Source organism: Trachypithecus francoisi, unplaced genomic scaffold, assembly GCF_009764315.1.
Source record: "Trachypithecus francoisi isolate TF-2019V2 unplaced genomic scaffold, Tfra_2.0 Lachesis_group12, whole genome shotgun sequence".
In the NCBI taxonomy this organism is placed as follows: domain Eukaryota; kingdom Metazoa; phylum Chordata; class Mammalia; order Primates; family Cercopithecidae; genus Trachypithecus; species Trachypithecus francoisi.
Window position 1 is genome coordinate 47829955 of NW_022681457.1, and position 20447 is coordinate 47850401.

General features: G+C 36.2%; 1 protein-coding gene across 1 annotated transcript in view; it reads right to left on the reverse strand.

Moving 5' to 3' along the window:
- Nucleotides 1-20447, reverse strand: part of COL24A1 (collagen type XXIV alpha 1 chain) — a 388650-nt gene that overhangs the window by 117026 nt on the left and 251177 nt on the right. Inside the window, exons 33-37 of the mRNA XM_033225467.1 lie at nucleotides 10418-10471; nucleotides 8234-8287; nucleotides 7616-7669; nucleotides 6245-6298; nucleotides 5980-6087 (exon numbers count right to left, since the gene is read on the reverse strand). Of these exons, the coding sequence (XP_033081358.1) occupies nucleotides 5980-6087; nucleotides 6245-6298; nucleotides 7616-7669; nucleotides 8234-8287; nucleotides 10418-10471 (324 nt within the window). The remainder of the gene's footprint in view (nucleotides 1-5979; nucleotides 6088-6244; nucleotides 6299-7615; nucleotides 7670-8233; nucleotides 8288-10417; nucleotides 10472-20447) is intronic.

The window sequence follows — 20447 nt, forward strand, 5'->3', positions numbered from 1 at the left end:
GCATAATGTTTTCAAGGTTCATCCATGTTGTACCATGTACTAGTACATCATTCTTTTTATTGTCAAACAATATTTCACATGTTATTTATTAATTCATCAGGTGATGCCCATTTGGGTTGTTTCTACTTTCTGGCTCTTATGAATCATGTGCTGTGAAAATTCATGTACAAGTTTTTGTTTAAACGCAATTCTCTTGGACATATATACCTAGAAGTGGAATTGCTGGGTCATATGTTAAGTCCATGTTTAACATTTTGCAGAACTGACAAAGTGGTTTACAAAGAAACTGCAGATTTTATATCTCATCAGCAATGTATAACGGTTCCAATTTCTCTATATCCTCATTAACACTAACCATCCTAGTAGGTATGAAGTGGTACCTCACTGTGGTTTTTATTTGCATTTTCCTGATATTTGTAATGATATTGAGCATCTTTTCATGTACTTTTTAGCCATTTGTATATCTTCTTTCGATATTTAAGTCTATCCATTTTTCATTTATGCTATCTTATTATCATATTGTTAATATATTCTGGATATGAGTCCCTTATCATATATGATTTTCAAATATTTTCTCCCATTATGTGGGTTGACATTTTACTTTCCTGATTGTGTCCTATGAACCAAAAAGCTTTTAATTTTAATGAAGTCCAATTTATCATGAAGACATACTCCTATGTTTTCTTCTAAGACTTTTACAGTTTTAGCTCTTACATTTAGGTCTATGACTCATTTTGAGTTCATTTTTTCTGTAGCATAAGGAAGGGTTCAAGTTTATTCTTTTGCATGTGGTTATCCAGTTGTTCCAGCACCATTTGGTGAAAAGACCATTCTTTCTCTCATTGAATTGTCTTGGCGTATGATGTGCTTTTCTAAATGAAATTTATTTTGTTCTTTTCCTGTGATTTGTTTCATTTCTTGAGATAGCCAATAACACTAACCACACTTTGAATAAAACCCAGATTTCTTATCATAGCTTAAAAAGTCCCTCATGATCTACTTCCTATTTCTTCAAGCTCATCTCAAACAACTTTTCACTATTTATTATGCTGCAGCTGTAATAGCTTCCTTTCAGTTTTCTCAAAATACTTAGCTCATTCTCACCTCTATATCTCGGCCCTTGCTGCTTCATCTGTCTTGAAGAATCTTCCCACAGTTCTTTGCATGATGGGTTCCTTTTTATTCTTCATGTCTCAATATAACTGTCCCCTATTCAGAGAAGCCTTCTCTCACTACCCTAGCTGAAATATGTTCTCTATCTTTAACTAGTAGACTTTTCTACCCATCATCAGTTATTCTCTTTCATTACTATGTTTATTTCCATTATTGCATTATCACAGTCTGCAGTGATGTTTTAATCTGTCAGTCTTCTTCATTAGATTATAACATTTGAGGATCAGGAAACTTGGTAGTCTTGTTCCTCACTGTATCCCTCTGTATCCCTAATGTTTAGTAGAGCTCTTGGCTTACAGAAGGTACACAAAAACCTCACTGAATTCACAAATGAACAAAAATATTTTATAGAATCACAGTCTGTAAGGCTGAATAAAAGTTTAGAAAATCTAAGATCATGCATTTTTTAAAGCCTTAGAACCTTTACTTTCAAAGAAAATCTATGTTAAAAATCTATGTTAAAAAAACACACAAGGATCTTTCCTGACAGATACAGGAACAGAAAAAAATGGGACCCTGCTAACTTAGTATCCCTCCCGACGCAACCATCTTGGGAAGTTCTGTACAGCTCCAACTCCTTTATTTTGTGTCATGTGTGAACATATAAATTAAAGAATGACTCACTCAACAATGTACAGCTCTTTAGTGGGAGATCAGGGACACAGTGGTCAGTTGCAGGGCTTGCTATTTGTGTTGCTTTATGATGAAACTGCTCAGAATAAACAAGCCTAACACCAGAGTCACAGAAACCATTCCGATGATAAAGATTTAGATAATCATTTACTCCATAATGCCACTTAATGCCATTGACCCTAAATTCCCAACTGATTGTTTCCAAGGAAACTGTTAGAAACAAGAAACACATATATCTTATCGTTCTTTTCTAACTATTGATATTCTTCTCATCTTTATGACTTCACTTTTAAGATCTTATTTAGAAAACTTATTTGAGAAGGGCACTTTATTTCATTTTATCTTCCCTTAAGATATTCACCTCTACCTATTATCATACCACCTTAAACAGGTAGTAAAAACCACATTTCAATAAATCCAACCAAATTTTCTCCTAAACATATGAAACAGGACAATTTCATTTTAATACATCCAACTTCGGAGTTGATAGTTGCATGTCTGTTCAGATCTTAGATAACACAGTGGTAGATTTTTTAGCATAGATAACAGACCATAAGTCAGGCAGATGTTTCTTTTCAGATGCTTCTTTTCAGATGCTTCCCAATTCTTTTCTCATGCAGAGTTATGCATTTAGGCAACTGAACATTTTAGCACAAGATTCAAGCATAAAATATACAATTTTTTTTTTCTGCTTAAAGAAATCTAACTCCTGGATTTGGAATTTGTTACTGATGCTTCTCTTGCTTTATTTTTTCAATCCAGATCTCATTCCTCAATCTTCTAGGAAGTAAGGAGATCTTTTCTTTCCTTGAAAAAAAAAAGTTTTATTTCTTTCTCTTACTCTCTTTCTTATTTATTTTGTAAGAATCCAAGGTAGTATCTTTGTGACACTGCCTAAGGAAGAATTTTTAAAGTGCAAAAACAAATCCGGCATTAGGCTGTCTGATTAAGCAATAGTTCCTTGGATCGCAAAATTCTTTTGAAAAAATATGCCATGGTATTTTTATTGAGTTTATAAGCTGAAAGCCATTTAAAATTCCAAGGAGAACAACAAAAAGAATAAAAAAACACACATGTGGTGTTACTATAAAAAGGCACCAAAGATGTGTACTAGGCATGATTTTTCCTGGGAAAAATTATGAAGCAGATGAAATCTGTGTTTATCATTTTTCCATGACTTGTTTTGAGCACCTTTTCCATCTCCGCTCTACTCGTCACCAGCTGTCATACTGTATCATTCCTCTTTGGGATTCCTTGCTGTGTTATTCTATGGTATATGTTTAGACCTTCCCTTTTCTTAATTCTGTTTTTCCCCTCCCTACAAACACTTAGGATTCTGCTAGAGAACTATGCTAGTTGAGTTTTTAAAAATATATGCTAAAATATGAATAACTGTTGATGGTTTTTCAACCTAAAAACAAATTTGACAAGAATTATCAGGAAGATAATCACACTTTCTTGGCATTTGTTACTTGGCTTCTCTGTGGGTACAGGCGTGATGCTAATGGAAGAGGGATGAGTCCTTTAACAAATATGAAAATTATTAAGAACTCTAGAAAGGAAAAATATGGGGCCAAATCTGGTTAACCCATGGGTAAGCAAGGCTTAGAGACACAAATCCAGAAAATAAAGTAAGTTCTTTAATGGCTGGGTGCAGTGGCTCATGCCTGTAATTCTAGCACTTTGGGAGGCCAAAGTGGGAGGGTCACTTGAGTTCAGGAGTTTGAGACCAGCCTGGCCAACATGGTGAAACTCTGTTTCTTATAAAAATACAAAAATTAGGTGGGCATGGTGGTGGGTGCCTGTATTCCCAGCTACTCAGGAGGTTGAGGCAGGAGAATCACGTGCACCCGGGAGGGAGAGGTTGCAGTGAGCCAAAATCGTGCCACTGCACTTCGGGTGACAGAGTGAGACTCTGTCTAAAGGGAAATATTCTTTATTAATAATTTCTTTAGTGATTTCTTTATTCTTTAGTAAATAAATAAAGCAGTGCCATCTGCTATATTACCTTGTACAAATCTCTTAGCTTTTTCTAAGTTTTTTTCCCAGTTGTAAAATAGGGAATAATAACATCTATAGGTTATTGGGAAGATTCTATGACAGTATATAAGTGAAATTATATTGTTTAATGTTTGGACTAATAATGTTTAAGATAATTTTGGGGGCTGGGTGCGGTGGCTCACGCCTGTAATCCCAGCACATTGGGAGGCCGAGGCTGGTGGATCAGTTGAGGTCAGGAGTTTGAGACCAGCCTGACCCACATGGTAAAACCCCATCTCTACTAAAAATACAAAAATTAGCCTGGCATGGTGGTGCGTGCCTGTAGTCCCAGCTAATCTGGAGGCAGAGGTAAGAGAATCTCTTGAACCCGGGAGGCGGAGGTTGCAGTGAGCCTAGATCGTGCCATTGCACTCCAACCTGGGTGACAGAGTGAGACTCCATCTCATAAAAAATAATTTTTTGGGATTCCTAAGTACTTTGTATTTGCTGTAGTGGAACACCCATCACAGTTCTTCAGGACTGAGAGCAGGACAGAGAAGAAATGGGCACTTTATTACTATTGTAAAACTGAAGAGAAAAAAGTTGCCATTTGCCAGTGCTCAAAAATATCTGATACTTCCAGTTTATCTTCATTCTTCAAATGTTATTTTGAAATATGCTAATATTTGGGGGTAGATGTGTTATAATATTATTTTAACTGCTGCTAAAGGAATTATAGTCATTGATAAAAATGAATAGTAAGACAGCTAGCTTGTGTTTCATTTATGATATTTGTTGTTTTCTTCCAGATAGAGCTTTCCTCTTAGTCCTGCAAACCTAATTGAACTGATCGGGGCAGGGCCCATTCAATGATCTGCAGGTTAGAAACCAGAGGAAAAGAGAAGGACAGAAAAAAAAGTTGAAAATTATAAACTCTATAAACCATTACTTTGTCTTCCAGTCTGCCTACATGATCAGTTTACTCATAATTAGTTCCTCAGTCTTTACTGAGCTCCCATGTGGAAATATTGGAGCACAGAAGCACTGTGGTTTATGGGAAGGAGCAAAGACAGAGTATCTGGTTTTGAAGAGCTATGCTTTCTCTTGGGGAAGAGACCCACATGCTTAAATGTTGCAATCTTTAAAAGGCAGAATAAAACTGCCAGAGTACAGAAGAAAGAGAAACCATTTTCTGGTAGGGTCAAAAGGGATGACTCCAAGATAGGAGAATACCTCCGAAGGCATGAACATTTAGAGAAGTAAAGACAATAACTTTGAGGAGAACCCATGTTTAAAGATATGAGACAAGAAAAAGGGAACAGTAAAAATGAAACAATAGAATGACCAGATAGGCTGTATCTGGAAGACTACAATAAATATAAATTAAGCATTTAAGCAAAAAGGATGCTATTCACTCTCTCTCTCTCTCTCTTTTTTTTAGATGGAGTCTCACTGTGTCTCCCAGGCTGGAGTGCAGTGACATGATCTTGGCTCACTGTAACCTCAGCCTCCCGGGTTCAAGCGATTCTCCTGCCTCAGCCTCCCGAGTAGCTGGAATTACAAGTGTGCACCGTGCTGCCCATCTAATTTTTGTATTTTTAGTGGAGAAGGGGTTTCACCATATTGACCAGGCTGGTCTATAACTCCTAACCTCAGGTGATCCACCCACTTTGCCTTCCCAAAGTGCTGGGATTACAGGACTGACCATTATTCTTATTATTTGTTCACATCTTCCATTTGTCTTGAGGTGAGATAATTTGTTCAATATGATGTTTAGAACTTCCCTTGAAGTAATAACAAAATTTAGGATCAGATCTGATAGCTCATATTATGCTTGCAAAGAATTTCTTGTTTCATCCTGGAGTTGGGATATTACTCTACAACAATAATGTCAGTTATAGGAATATAGATCCAAAATATTTAATCAAACTAAGTTCAAGACAACATAAAACATTCCTTTATAAATGCTTTATGACAGAAGTTACATGGCTTATGGGAAAAGCATCTTTCCTCTTTGGATCTTAGGAGGGTTGATAATCAGTTCTGACTTGTCCTTCTCTCAAGCCACAGTTCCACATATACAATTACCCACTGGATATATAAGGAGGTCAGAGCGTGTGTAGGTGTGTGCATGTGTACACATACAGGCAGTGAATTCACTTAGTATTTGAAAGTGAACCCAGCAGTACTTACCGGAAGGCCCGTTTGGCCTGATCTACCCAAGGGCCCTATAATTCCTGGTAAGCCCATGTCTCCTTTTTCTCCATCCTCTCCAGGAAGTCCCCTTCCTCCTGAAACTCCCTGTAATGCAATAAAAAAAAAATTTTAAAGGAATATAGTGAAATAATTATGCCAACAAAAAGCAGGTTTTTGTTTGCCACACAAAAATAATGGTGTCTAATATTTTAAAGATTTTACAAAGCATCTATTTTATATATAATGTTAAAAGTATAATTACCTTTAACCCATCTTTTCCTTGGAGACCTTCTTCTCCAGGAGCTCCTGGTTCACCCTATTTTGTAGCAGAAACAGTATGATTGAATTTTTTTTGCTATATCATTTATCTTATTTTACTTTTAGCCCACAGCATATATGGAAAATAACAAATTTGTGTTCACTTATTTCTATTACTTTATTTCTAAAGAGGATTTGACAGTACAATAAGCATGATTTAATTTGCCTTGAATAGCTCTGAAGATGATTTCATGATTCAGAGTGTCATAAATTCAAATATAAGATGATCCCAGAATATTAGTAAATTTTAGATAATTAAAGTAATATAAATCCATTTGGTAGCTCTAGAATTTTATACAGCCAGACTTGTGTTTCTGAGTTTAAGAAATGTAAATACTGCATCTCATAAAATTATAGTGCTTTGCTATATTGAATTTACATGGGCTAATATAACTTGATTCAGTTATGACCACTCTACCAGATTTTTAGAGTTTCCATATTTTCTCCCTTTCAGTAGAGAGGTAAAGATTAAGGCTCTGGTACATTAATTACTTGTCTTTTAGATATGGAACTTGCAGAAATGTAGAGCCATACTTTATAAAGCTATTAAAGTAGGACTGGCTTTCTTGATACTGAAATTATTTAAAAGTAAATTAATTAGTGCATCTTTATAGTTGTTCCATCTTTTCTATCACTGACATTTCTATTATCGTCACCTCCCATTCACCCCACTCCCCACAAAAAAGGGAAAGTAAAAAGGAAGAAGCTAGATACAAAATATATCTCCCTACTTTGCCTTTTAGTGAACAAATGTCTCTTAAAATTATCTTGGGCACTATTATCTTAGGAAACAACTCCTTACCACAGCTCAGAATAAAGGCTGTCTATATTAGGATAACTTCTCAAAGCTATCTAACTGCAACAATTTGCAATTATGTCCTTGCATCTTGTTAACTTTGCATGATCATAGGTTTGGTTTTTTTAGAGCAAATTAAATCTATAAATTAGATTTCAATCTTTTATCTGTCTTGTTAGGTCATGAACTATTCCGAGAGATGATCACTGATATTTGTGAATTTCTTCTTAATGCTGACATTAGTGACAATCACAGTGACTCCACGTTTTTGGTAAGGGTTCTACAAAGTATACCTGATTTTGAGAAAAGGACATATGAGGTTAAGACTCTAAATACTACTAAATTAGAATAGGAACAAGATTTGGCATGCAGCTTTTGAAATTATGAAATAAAACCAAACATTTTCTATAATGTATCAGAAAGGTTTATTATTCTATTTTTGAGTGTTTAGACTAATAAGTTTTGAGTCTCTGAAAGAAGCGGGTTAGTGTATTAAAAGAGTTTCCAGTGGGCACTCACCCGTAAACCTGGTTCCCCAGTTTCTCCAACACTTCCTGCAGGTCCAACATCTCCCTGAGGAAACAAAGGGAAAGATTAAACTCTTTTCTACTAAGACTGCATGGCTAATTACGGAAGGCGTGTCATAAGGCACAGCTTCCCAACGCCTGGGCCGTAGAGGGCACCTGTCCAAGGCCTGTTAGGAACTGCGCCACACAACAGGAGGTGAACAGCTGGTGACACAGCATTACTGTCTGAGCTCCACCTCCTGTCTGATCAGTGGCAGCATTAGATTCTCACAGAAGCATGAACTCTATTGTGAACCGTGCATTTGAGGGATCTGGCTTGCACAATCTTTATGAGAATCTAATGCTTGATGATCTAAGATGGGACAGTTTCATCCTGAAACCATCCCCTGCTCCGCTTCCATCTGTGGAAAAACTCTCTTCCATGAAACTGGTCCCTGGTGCCAGACAAATAGGTTGGGGACTGCTGTCATAAGGAATAGGAGTTCCAAATTTTTCTCTGGGGGCTTCCACCTTCTTTCAAATTGGCAAATGTAGGGGATTCAATGGTAGCAAGTGTAGGGGATTCAATGATGAAAGTTTAGAGACTCTCCATTATTTTTTAGAAGGTTACCTTTGCACCTGGTTCACCTTGCAGACCAGATTCTCCCTCAATGCCTGGAGGTCCCTACAAGAGAATAATTTGACACATTACAAAGGCAACAGCAATCTCATGAGAAGATGGTGGTAACACTGAACTCAAGGGTGAGATACCTGTGTCCAAAAGGGCATAATTGCTGTCCCTTTATCAACTTCATAGCATAAGAACAGATACTTTCTGACACCCTTTAATAGTTCAAATGTAAAGACAACTTCATCTAAAATTAGGACTTTCAAGATCCATTTCTTCTAATCCTCTCTGTCATCCTTTAAACTTCATCCAAAGGGATTTGTTCTTCCTTTCCCTTTCTGTAGTGCCTTCAGGAATTTACTTACTTAAAAAATTCATTTTTCTTTGTTGGTTTCATAAAAATATCATGCAAATAAGAGATAAATTTATTCACATTATAGAAGACACACAGACAGACAGACAGACACACACACACACACACACACACACAGCTTCTTTTCCAGCCTTCTTTCATGGTGGGATCATTTTTGTTGGGAAGCTTTCAGTTTTCTTTACTTTGAGAACATACAAGTTCTTGCAACCTCTGGCTATTTCCAGGCCTAAAGTTCCTACTATTGCTGATGTTACAACTATTTTTGTCTCCAAGAGACATTTACCTTATTTGTGAGCATGCTATGTGTGCCCCTCCCTTCCCTTTAGGGAGGAGAAGAGTTTTATTGGGGACACAGGTGAACAGGTCTGCAGAAATTAAGTCATGTAAACCATTATTTACCATGTTAAGAAATTGGCATTTTATCCTAAAGGCCATGAGAACTCTTGAAACATTTAAAAGAAATGAATGACATAAGAAAGATAAACTGGGCCCGGTGCGGTGGCTCAAGCCTGTAATCCCAGCACTTTGGGAGGCCGAGACGGGCAGATCACGAGGTCAGGAGATAGAGACCATCCTGGCTAACACGGTGAAACCCCGTCTCTACCAAAAAAAAAAAAAAAAAAAAACAAAAAACAAAACAAAAAAAAAACTAGCCGGGCGAGGTGGTGGGCACCTGTAGTCCCAGCTACTCCGGAGGCTGAGGCAGGAGAGTGGTGTGAACCCGGGAGGCAGAGCTTGCAGTGAGCCAAGATCGCGCCACTGCACTCCAGCCTGGGCGACAGAGTGAGACTCCGTCTCAAAAAAAAAAAAAAAAAAAGAAGGTTAAACTGGCAACAAGTAGATGATGGAATTATAGGAGTTGGAGGAGACATGGCATGAGAGTGTAGGGGATAGTGCACTGGCAATAGGGATAAAGAGGAAAGGGTAGATTTAAGAAGAATGGGCAGGAGGAGGTCTATTCAAAAGGAAATGGTCACTGACTAGAGAGGATTAGGTAGAAGAAGGAGTCTAGGATGACTCTCTGTTTTGGGTTATTGGGTATAAGGGGTATCTTTCATTGAGATGGGAATTAAACAGAGGAAGAACATTGGGAAAGTAATAGATTTGGTTTAGATATTTTGAATTGTAGATGTCTGTGGGATATCTAGGCGGATGTTTAAAAAGATAACAGGAAATCAATAATTGAATCTGAGGAGAGAGGTATAAAATACAGCTACCAAGTTGAGATCTATCAGAGTAAAATTGGTAATTAAAGTCACTGTAATAATATGATCACTAAGCCAAGGAAGTAAAAGGGCAACTTCATGTCAAGACTCAGAAAGGCTAATGAGAAGGTGAAGTGGCAAATCAAGAGAGAGCAGTTTCACAGCAGCCAAAGGGGGAAAGAATTGGTTTGATTTATTTAGTACTAAAGTTACAAACAATGGAAATAAAATAATTGGATATTTATAACAAATTTGGCTTGTAATTCCAAAATATATCGTAAATTAGGTAATGTCTCAGTATTCTCCTATACAGGGCATATAATATCTTAGAATGAAAGGTTTTCAAGTCAATTTTAAATCAGTGAAGGGAAAGCTCTATCTACTTTTTGTTCTGTCATCTCAATGAGGTAATTATTAGAGGAGAACTTCATATGTATAAAATTAGACATATAATAATCATCTCTGCTTTTAATGGAATTTTAGGCTTTTTTCTAAATATGAAACAATCCTATGGAAGTATTCCTCATAATATGTATCTAATTATTTTTACCTTAGAGTCTTACAAAAAGTAGAATATTTATGAACAAGAATGAGCCACAAAAAATTTACCTCAATGCCCATTTCTCCAGGAGGTCCAACATCACCTTGCAGTCCTCGCAGGCCCTATATTAAAATAAAATGTAAGATATGAGAATAAAAGTTTACTCTGGGTCAGTAAATGTATGCATCTGGATATGGGTTTTATAATAGAATACATATTTACATAATACATAATTATGTAAATACATAATACATTTATCAACATATTACTTTACTCTGTAGTTGATTCACGTGTGTGTGTGTGTGTGTGTTTGTTTCTTTTTTTTTTTTGAGACTGAGTTTCACTCTTTTGCCCAGCTGGAGTGCAGTGGCGCAGTCTCCACTCACTGCAACCTCCACCTCCCAGGGTCAAGCAATTCTCCTGCTTCATCCTCCCAAGTAGCTGGGATTACAGGCAACCGTTACCACGTTCGGCTAATTTTCATATTTGTAGTAGAGATGGGGTTTCACTATGTTGGCCAGGCTGGTCACGAACTCCTGACTTCAGGTGATCCACCTGCCTCAGCCTCCCAAAGTGCTGGGATTACAGGCATGAGCCACCGCGCCCAGCCTCACGTGTGTTTTTAAAATAAATTTACTAAGCTATGCTTGTATTACAAAGAAAAGAGTGGCATTCATTCTTTTATTCTCTAATTCACTCATTCATTCAATATTAAGCACCTCATAAGTATCATATATTGTGCTAAGCATTTTGACAAGGTATCTTATTTAATGTATGTGATAGTCATTCATCTACTTAAAATTCCTAGCAAATATGTGACAAAGAAATTTGCATCTTAAAGATGTAAATATATGATCTTTTTTTTACTGACTGTGTAGTTTTACCCCTCAAGAATGTTATACAGTTGGAATCATACAGCATGTAACCTTTTCATACTGACTTCTTTAACTTAGTAGTATGCATTTAAGTTTCCTTTGTAAATTTTTGTGGCTTGATAGCTCTCTTATTTTTAATGCTGAATAATATTCCATTGTATGGGTATACCACAGTTTGTTTTATCCATTTATTCATTGGACATCGTTTTAGTTAACTCAGGATTCTATAACAAAATAGTATACATTAATAGCTTATAAACCACAGAAATTTATTTCCCACAGTTCTGGAGGCTGGAAAGTCCAAGATAAAGGTGCTGGCAGATTCAGTGTCTGGTGAAGGCCCACTTTCTGCTTCATAGATGGTGCCTTATAGTTGTGTCCTCACATGTTAGAAGGGGCAAGCTAGCTCTCGCATGCCTCTTTTATAAAGGCACTAATCCCAATAATGAGGGCACAGCAGCCCAAAGATCCTGCCCTATAATACCATTACCTTGGGGACTGGGATTTCAACATATGAATTTTGGGGAAACATGGTCCAATTATAGCAGAAATATTGATTCATACTGGTTGCTTCAAATTTTTTGCACCTATAAATAAATCTGCTATAAACATTCTTATACAGGTTTTTGTGTGGACATAAGTTTTCAATTCATTTGGGTAAACACTAAGGAGCATGATCACCGGATCATATAGTAAGAGTACGCCTACCTTTGTAAAAATCTGTCTTCCAAAGTGGCTGGACCATTTTGCATTCCCACTAGCAATGAATGAGAGCTCCTGTTGTTCCACATCCTTGCCAACCTTTGGCATCATCAAAATTTTAGATTTTAGCCATTCTAACAGGTGTATAGAGGTATGTCATTATTGTTTTAATTTGCAATTCTCTAATGACATATGATGTTGAGCATATTTTTACATGTTTCTATACTATTTCTATATCTTCTTTGGTGTGGTGTCTGTTCAGATCTTTTGCCAACATTTTAACTGGTTTTTAAAGAAAATTGTTGACTTTTAAATGTTTTTTCTATATTTTAGATACAAGTCAGATTTATCAGATATATATTTTGAAAATATTTTCTCCCAGTCTGTGGACTGTCTCTTCATTCTCTTAGCAGTGTTTTTTCAAGGTAGATTTAAAAAGATGTAAATGAAGTCCAACTTATCAATTTTTTCTTTCATGGGCTGCGCTTTTAGGGATGTAGATAAAAACTCATCAACAAACCTCAGGTCACATCGATTTTCTTCTGTTTATATTTTAGGAGTTTTATGGTTTTGTTTTTTACATGTAAGTCTATGATTCATTTTGAGGGTGTGTGTGTGTGTGTGTGTGTGTGTGTGTGTGGTATAAGATCTGCATCTAGATTCATGTTTTGCATGTGAGTATCTATTTGTTCCAGCATAATTTGTTGAAAAGACTATCCATTGTATTGTCTTTGCTCCTTTGTCACAGATCACCTGACTTTATTTGTGACTATATACTGTGTATATTGTGTAGAACAAAGAGTATATCTGTGTTCCATTTCTGGGCTCACCATTCTGTTCCAATGAACTACAGTTGAAATTTAAACCAACATAAGGGTTACAGTGCCAATCTCCTGCACAGTTAAAAATCTGAGTACAACTTTCAACTCCCCCAAAATGTAACCACTTATAGCCTACTATTGACTGGATGACTTGCTAATAACATAAGCAGGTGTTTAACAGATATTTTATATATGTATTATACATATACATATATTTTATATGTATATTATATACTGTAGTTTTAAAGTAAGCTAGAATAAAGAATACTGTATTCTTAAGTGGAAGTAGAGCATCATCAAGATCTTCATCCTCATTGTCTCCATGCCAAGTAGGCTGAGGAGGTGGAAGAAGAGGAGGGGTTGTTCTTGCTGTCTCAGGGGTAGCAGAGGTGGAAGAAAATCCACAAATAAGAGGACCTTTGCAGTTCAAACCCATGTTGTTCAAGGGTCAACTGTACCTGTCTGTTCTTTTGCCAGTATTACACTGTCTTGATTACTGTAGTTTTACAGTAAATCTTGAAGTTAGTGTCAGTTCTCCAACTTTGTTTTTCAATATTGTATTGGCTATTCTGGGTCTTTTGCCTTTCCACAGAAACTTTAGAATCTGTTAATATCTACAATGTAACTTGCTTGGATTTTGATTAGAACTGCATTGAATTGATAGATCAATTTGTGAAGAACTAATATCTTAACAATATTGAGTCTTTCTACCTATGACCATGAAATATCCTTCCATTTAATTTCTTTGATCAAAGTTTTCCTCATACAGATCTTACATATATTTTGTTAGATTTATACCTATTTCTTTCTTTTTTGGTGCTAATGTAAATGATATTGTGTTTTTCATTTTAAATTCCAATTACTCATTGCTGGTAATATAGAAAAGCAATTGAGTTTTGTATATTAATTTATACCCTGTTATGCTACAATCTCATTATAACTGCTTATTAGTTTAGGGAGTTTAAAAAATAAGTTCTTGAAGATTTTTTACACAGACAGCCATGCCATCTACAAAGGAAGACAGTTTTATTTCTTCTTTCCCAATTTGTATGCTTTTTATTTTCTTTTCTTATTGCACTAGCTAGGACTTCCAGGACAATGCTGAATAGGAGTTAAAATTTAACAAAGGAGGAACATGTTTTCCTTATTCCCTTGCTCTTAAAAGTATCTAGTTTTCTCACCAGTAAGTATAATGTTGGCTATAAGATTTTTTAAAAATATGTTTTTCAAAAAGCTGAGGAAGTGCCCCTTTATTTCAAGTTTGAGAGTTTTTTTTTTTTTTTTTATCATGAATGGTTGTTGGATTTTGTCAAAAGATTTTTCTGCATCTTTTCATATCATATTTTCTTATTTAGCCTGTTGAGGTGGTGGATTACATTAACTGACATTCCACTGTTAAACCAGTCTTGTATACCTGGAAAAAATTACACTTGGTTATGATGCATAATTCTGTTTATACATTGTTTCATTCAATTTGCTAATATTTTGTTGAGGATTTTACATCTATGTTCATGAATGATATTGGTCTATAGTTTTCTTTTCTTGTGATGTGTTTGTCTGTTTTTTTTAATTAGGGTAATGCTCATGTAATGGCCTCACGTATGTGGCCTCACATAATCAGGAAATATTCTGTTGTTTCTATTTTCTGGAACAGCTTGCACATAACTGGTATCATTTGTTCTTTAAATGTTTAGTTGAATTCACCAATGAGATAACCTGAGACCTTTCTGTTTTAGAGGGTTATTAGTGATTGATTCTATTTCTTCATCAATACAGGTTGATGAAGATATTGATGGAAATCAAATAAAATCAAATCAAGTCAAATCAAACCTATTCAGGTTATCCTTTTCTGTTTATATGAATTTCGGTAAAATATGTCTTTTAAGGAATTGGTCTATTTCATTTAAGTTATCAAATTTGTGGAAATATTGGGAGGCCAAGGCAGGCCAATCACAAGGTCAGAAGTTTGAGATCAGCCTGACCAACCTGGTGAAACCCCATTTCTACTACAAATATAAAAAAAGTTAGCCAGGCATGGTGGCACGCACCTGTAATCCCAGCTACTCAGGAGGCTGAGGCAGGAGAATCACTTGAACCCGGGAGGCGGAGGTTGCAGTGAGCTGAGATCACACCACTAGCCTGGGTGACAGAGCAAGACTCCGTCTCAAAAAAGAAAAAAAAAATTATGAAAATAGAATTGCTCATAATATCCATTTATTATCATTTTAATGCTAATGAAATCAGTAGTGATGGACTCTCTTTCACGTCTGATATTAGTAATTTGTATTTTCTCTTTTTTTTCCCCTTGGTTAACCTGGCCTGAGGTTGATTAATTTTGGTTGCACTGATGTTCTCTATTGTTTTCCTGTTTTCAATGTCACTGATTTCTGCTGATTTTCATTACTTATTTTCATCTGCTTACTTTGTATTTAATTTGCTTTTCTTTTATAGTTTCCTAGGATGGAAGCTTAGATTACTAATCTTAAGTATTTCTTCTTTCCTTGTATTTTGATTCAGTGCTATAAATTTCCCTCTAGGCACTGCATCTCAAGAATTTTGACAAACTATATTTTCATTTAGTTCAAAATATTTTAAAATTATTCCTGAAACTCCTTTTTTGACCAATACATTATTAAAAGTGTATTATTTAATCTCCAAATATTTTGGAAATCTCCAGTCATTTTCCGTTACTGTAGTCTGAGAGCAAACGTTGTATGATGTCTAGTCTTTTAAATTTGTTAAGGTGTTTTATGGCCCAGAATTTGGTCTCTCTTGGTGAATGTTCCATGTCAGTTTGTGAAGAGTGTGTATTCTACTGTTGTTGGATAACATATTTTATAAATGTAAATTAGATCTACTTGACTTACGGTACTCTCTGTTGATTAATTTTCTGCCTGCTGGGTCTCTCAATTACTGATAGAGGGGTGGTATTGTCTCCAACTATAATAATAGAGTCATCTATTTTTCCTTGAAAATTATCTCAGCATTTGCTTCATGTATTTTGATGCTCCGTTGTCAGGTGAATTAAGTATTGTTATGCCATCTTGGAGAAATGACCCTGCTATCATTGTGCCGTGTCTCTCTTTACCCTGATAATTTTTCTTGTTCTGAAGACTGCTTTCTCTGACATACAAACATTTCCAGCTTTCCTTTGATGAACATTAGCATGGTATACTTTCCTTCATATTTCAAACGGATTTCCTGAAGACAACATACAATTGGGTCTTGCTTTCATATTCACTTTGGCAATCTCTTAAGTGGTATACTTAGACCATTGACATTTAAGTGACTATGGTATCATTGAGCTAGTATATACCATAGTTGTTAGTTTTCATTTGTTGTCTTTGTTCTTTATTGCTTCTTCTTTGGTCTTCTTCTTTTTTATTTTTTTGGCTTCTCATTTTATTTTTTATTTTTATGTTTATTTCATTATTGAGATGGAGTCTCACTCTGTCACCCAGGCTGGAGTGTAGTGGCATGATCTTGGCACACTGCAAACTCTGCCTCCCGGGTTCAAGTGATTCTCCCACTTCAGCCTCCTGAGTAGCTGGGACTACAGGTGCGTCCCACCATGTCCAGCTAATTTTTGCATTGTTTTGGTAGAGACGGGGTTTTACCATGTTGTCCAGGTTTGTCTCAAACTCCTGACCACAAGCAATCTACCTGCCTTGGCATCCTAAAGTGCTAGGATTAAAGGCATGAGCCACTGTGCCCACTCTGGCCTCTCATTTTAATTAAGCATTTTATATGATTTCATTTTCTTTCCTGGGTTAGCATACAAATTATACTACTTTTAAAACTTTTTAAAGTGGACACTCTAGAGTTTGCAATACACACTTGCAATTAACCTAAGTCCATTTTCTTTCTTTTTAAAAAGACCCTACAGCACTTGGTATTCCTAGGCCATCTCCAGTCCCAGTAATAGACCAGTCCTGACCCTGTTTAGTATCCAAGATCAGATGAGATTAAGAACATTCAAGGTGCTATGGCCATTGATCTAGTCCATTTTCATATAACAGTATACCACTTCATGAGTAGTGCCAGTACTTTATAATAATTCCTCCCTCTTGTTCCTTATAACATTTGACTTACCCATGAGATATAATACCAAATACTGTTGCTATTATTATTTTGTACAGATTGTCTGTTAGATCAATTAAGAATTATAAAAATATTTTATTTTACCTTCATTTATTCCTTCTCTAACACTCTTCTTTCCTAGATGAGTTTCTTACCTATGTCACTTTTCTTGTCTCTGAAGAACTTCTTTTAACATTACTTGCTGGTCTGCTAGTGACAAATTCCTTAAATTTTTGTTTGAGAAATACTTTATTTCTCTTTTACTTTGAAATTCCCAGTTTCATAATTCCAAAATGTCTGCTATCCCTGAGTCTATTTCTGCTTATTTGTCTCTGTAGACTGTTTCTGCCTTTTATCTTGCCTTATAAGTTTTTTTGAAAGCCAGACATGATATAAATGTAAATGAAACCAAGGTGAATAGGCCTTTAATGTGGTATTTTATATTATCTGGCTGTGGGTTAGGCTGTGTTTACTGGTTGTTGTAGCTAGGTATGTTTCAAAATGGTTACTATCCCTCTCCCTCTGCTGGAAGCAGGAGGGAATTCTCTGTTTGAAAGTGAGAACCTGTTAGGGCTCCGGAAGGACGTAAAACTCAGGAAAACGTAGGGGCCTCCCAAAGACTGGGCAGTCTCTGAGTTTTTTTTAATACTCAAGCTGGTCTACACTGAGTCTCCAGTAATTTGCTAATTATAGTTTAAAGTGTCCCTACTGTCCAGATGTGGGCTATGTATTTGCCTGTCTGTCTCTCCATTTTGGGGGCAGTAGTTTGTCTTGTGACCTTAATTCTCTGACAGATCTAAGAAGAGTTGTTGACTTTCAGTGCGTCCATCTTTTTTCTTGTTTTGAGGTTGGGAGTGATGACTTCCAAATTCCTTACATTTCAGACCAGAAAACACATTAATTAATTAATTAATTAGTTAATTTAGAGGCAGAGTCTTGTTCTGTCACCCAGGCTGGAGTGCAGTGGCACGATCTAGGCTCACTGCACCCTCCGCCTCGCAGGTTCAAGTAATTCTCCTACCTCAGCTTTCTGAGTAGCTGGGATTACTGGCACCCACCACCACGCCTGGCTGATTTTTTTTTTTTTTTTTTAAGTAGAAACGGGGTTTTACCATGTTGGCCAGGCTGGTCTCGAACTCCTGACCTCAAGTGATCCACTTGCTTTGGCCTCCCAAAGTGGTGGGTTTACAGGTGTGAGCCACTGTGCCCAACCCAGAAAACACTTTACTATTGTCAGCCTAAATAACAAAGAGAAAGAGGCTCTCTAAAAGAAATAAGGTATTTATTTTGGAATAGAGCATTGTAGTGGGAATATGCATGCCGTAGTAAGCTATGTACATATTCAGGGAGATAAAGAAAGGGAATAGTTTGTAAAGGAAAAATGAGGATTATATAATTGTTTTGAAATGATTATCCTTGGCTATAAATATCAACAACAATGGTGACACCAGTCCAAGGCTGGACAGGCCGTTGCTGGGCAGATGTCTTTTCAGAAGTATTTTTTGTATATGGATGCAAATGTTCTTTGGGCAAGGTTGTGATTTTTGCAATTTTTTGTGATAGTTTGTGTTATCAGGCATCTAAGAATGAGAACTCTGTATTTATGGCCTTTACCTCTATTTGTCAGATTTTTCTTTTATTTTCTTAACATCAGTGACTCCATTTTGATTCTGACAACTTTCACACTATGATTTTTAAATCTTTTTTAGGGGGGAGACTGGATTCAGCTAGAAGCCAAATTGTGCTCCACACACAATATATATATATATTTTTGAGATAGAGTCGTACTCTGTCACCCAGGTTGGAGTGCAGTGGTGTGATCTTGGCTCAATAAAGCCTTTGCCTCCTGGGTTAAAGCAATTCTGCCTCAGCCTCTCAAGTAGCTGGGACTACAGGTGTGTACCACCACGTCTGGCTAATCTTTTGTATTTTTAGTAGAGGTGGAGTTTCACTATATTGGCCAGGCTGGTCTTGAACTCCTGACCTCAAGTGATCCATCCACCTCGACCTCCCAAAGTGCTGGGATTACAGGCAGGAGCCACTGTGCTTGGCCCCCATGCAATGATTTTTAAAGAATCAAAAATGGCTGGCCAGATGCAGTGGCTCACACCTGTAATGCCAACACTTTGGGAGGCAGACGTGGGTGGTCACGAGGTCAGGAGATCAATACTATCCTGGCTAACACGGTGAAACCCCATCTCTACTAAAAATACGAAAAATTAGTGGGACGTGGTGGCATGCACCTGTAGTCCCAGCTACTCAGAAGGCTGAGGCAACAGAATCAATGGAACCTGGGAGGCAGAGGTTGCAGTGAGCCAAGATTGCGCCATTACACTCTAGCCTGGGTGACAGCGAGACTCTGTCTAAAAAGAAAAAAAATAAAAATAAAAGGTTGCTAAATTTTAGATTACTTGTTTTTGTATTTTTCATTATATCTGTGATATATTAATAGATTTCTTAATAACAACTAACTTTTCCTTGATTGTAATTCTTCCTTTTACTTCACTGAGGTGGATAATTCTTTATATACACGGTTAAATTTTACTTAATTTTTTGTTCAGATTTTTACAATTATATTTGTAAGTGAAATTCATCTGCTGCTTTATTTTGTCTGCTCTCTTTGTCTGACTGAGATGCTGATATAGGGTACTCTTATCTTTTGTTTCCAAGACTGTTGCCACTCTAATGAGGAACTGAATGAAGTTTTATTATACACTTTTAGTTAACTTGAGAATTCTATTAACTATTTTTTGAGATAAGTGAAAATGACTTCTGGTATCTAAGAAAAAGTAGCTAGAAAATAATATTTTAAAATTTACAAGGGATATTATAAAGCAAGCTTATGAAGAGTTTAAATTTTAGAGTATAGCATTCCCCTTGTTCCCTCTTTAAAGGCAGTTTTCAATAATTAAGAGATATTAACTATATTTATTTAGGTCAGGAGTTTTTTTTTCAACTTGTCTTCTGAAACGGAAGAATAAATGAACAAAACGATAAAAGAGAGAATGAACAAATGTCACCATTCTCCTCTTATTGAGGGCGATTGTGCAGGTTGTACACTACATAAACCAAGGCACATTATTTGTTACAAGGTTTGCGTTGATTAGACATTTTCTTTCTGTACATATGTGATTAAAATCTACATCGGGGTCAGCAAATTTCTTTTTTTTTCAAGGGCAAGACAGTAAGTATTTTAGGCTCGTGGGTCATGTGGTCTCTGTCAAAACTTTTAAACTTTGCTGTCATAGTATGAAAGCAGCCATACATATATAAGGGAATCGTCGTGGCTGTGTCTCAATAAAATTTGATATACAGAAGCATAACTGGACTGAGGGCTGTGGTTTACCTATCCTACTTTATGCCTACATACTTCTAAGGGAATCTATTATTATCATGAAGATGTTAAGATGGGTTATGGTTATAGCTGAAACTCCTAACTTACATATCTGATTTTCCTCTAGTAATACTCTTTCAGTTTCTTGTGCAGTTTCAACCTTTTCTGCCAGCGTTTTGTAAATGTTGTAGCTCTTTAAGCCTCAGCCTTAGATCTTTTTCTTTTCTCACTTCTATACTCTTTCTATAGGCAATGAATCCAATATTTTTAAACTTCAGTGCATTCC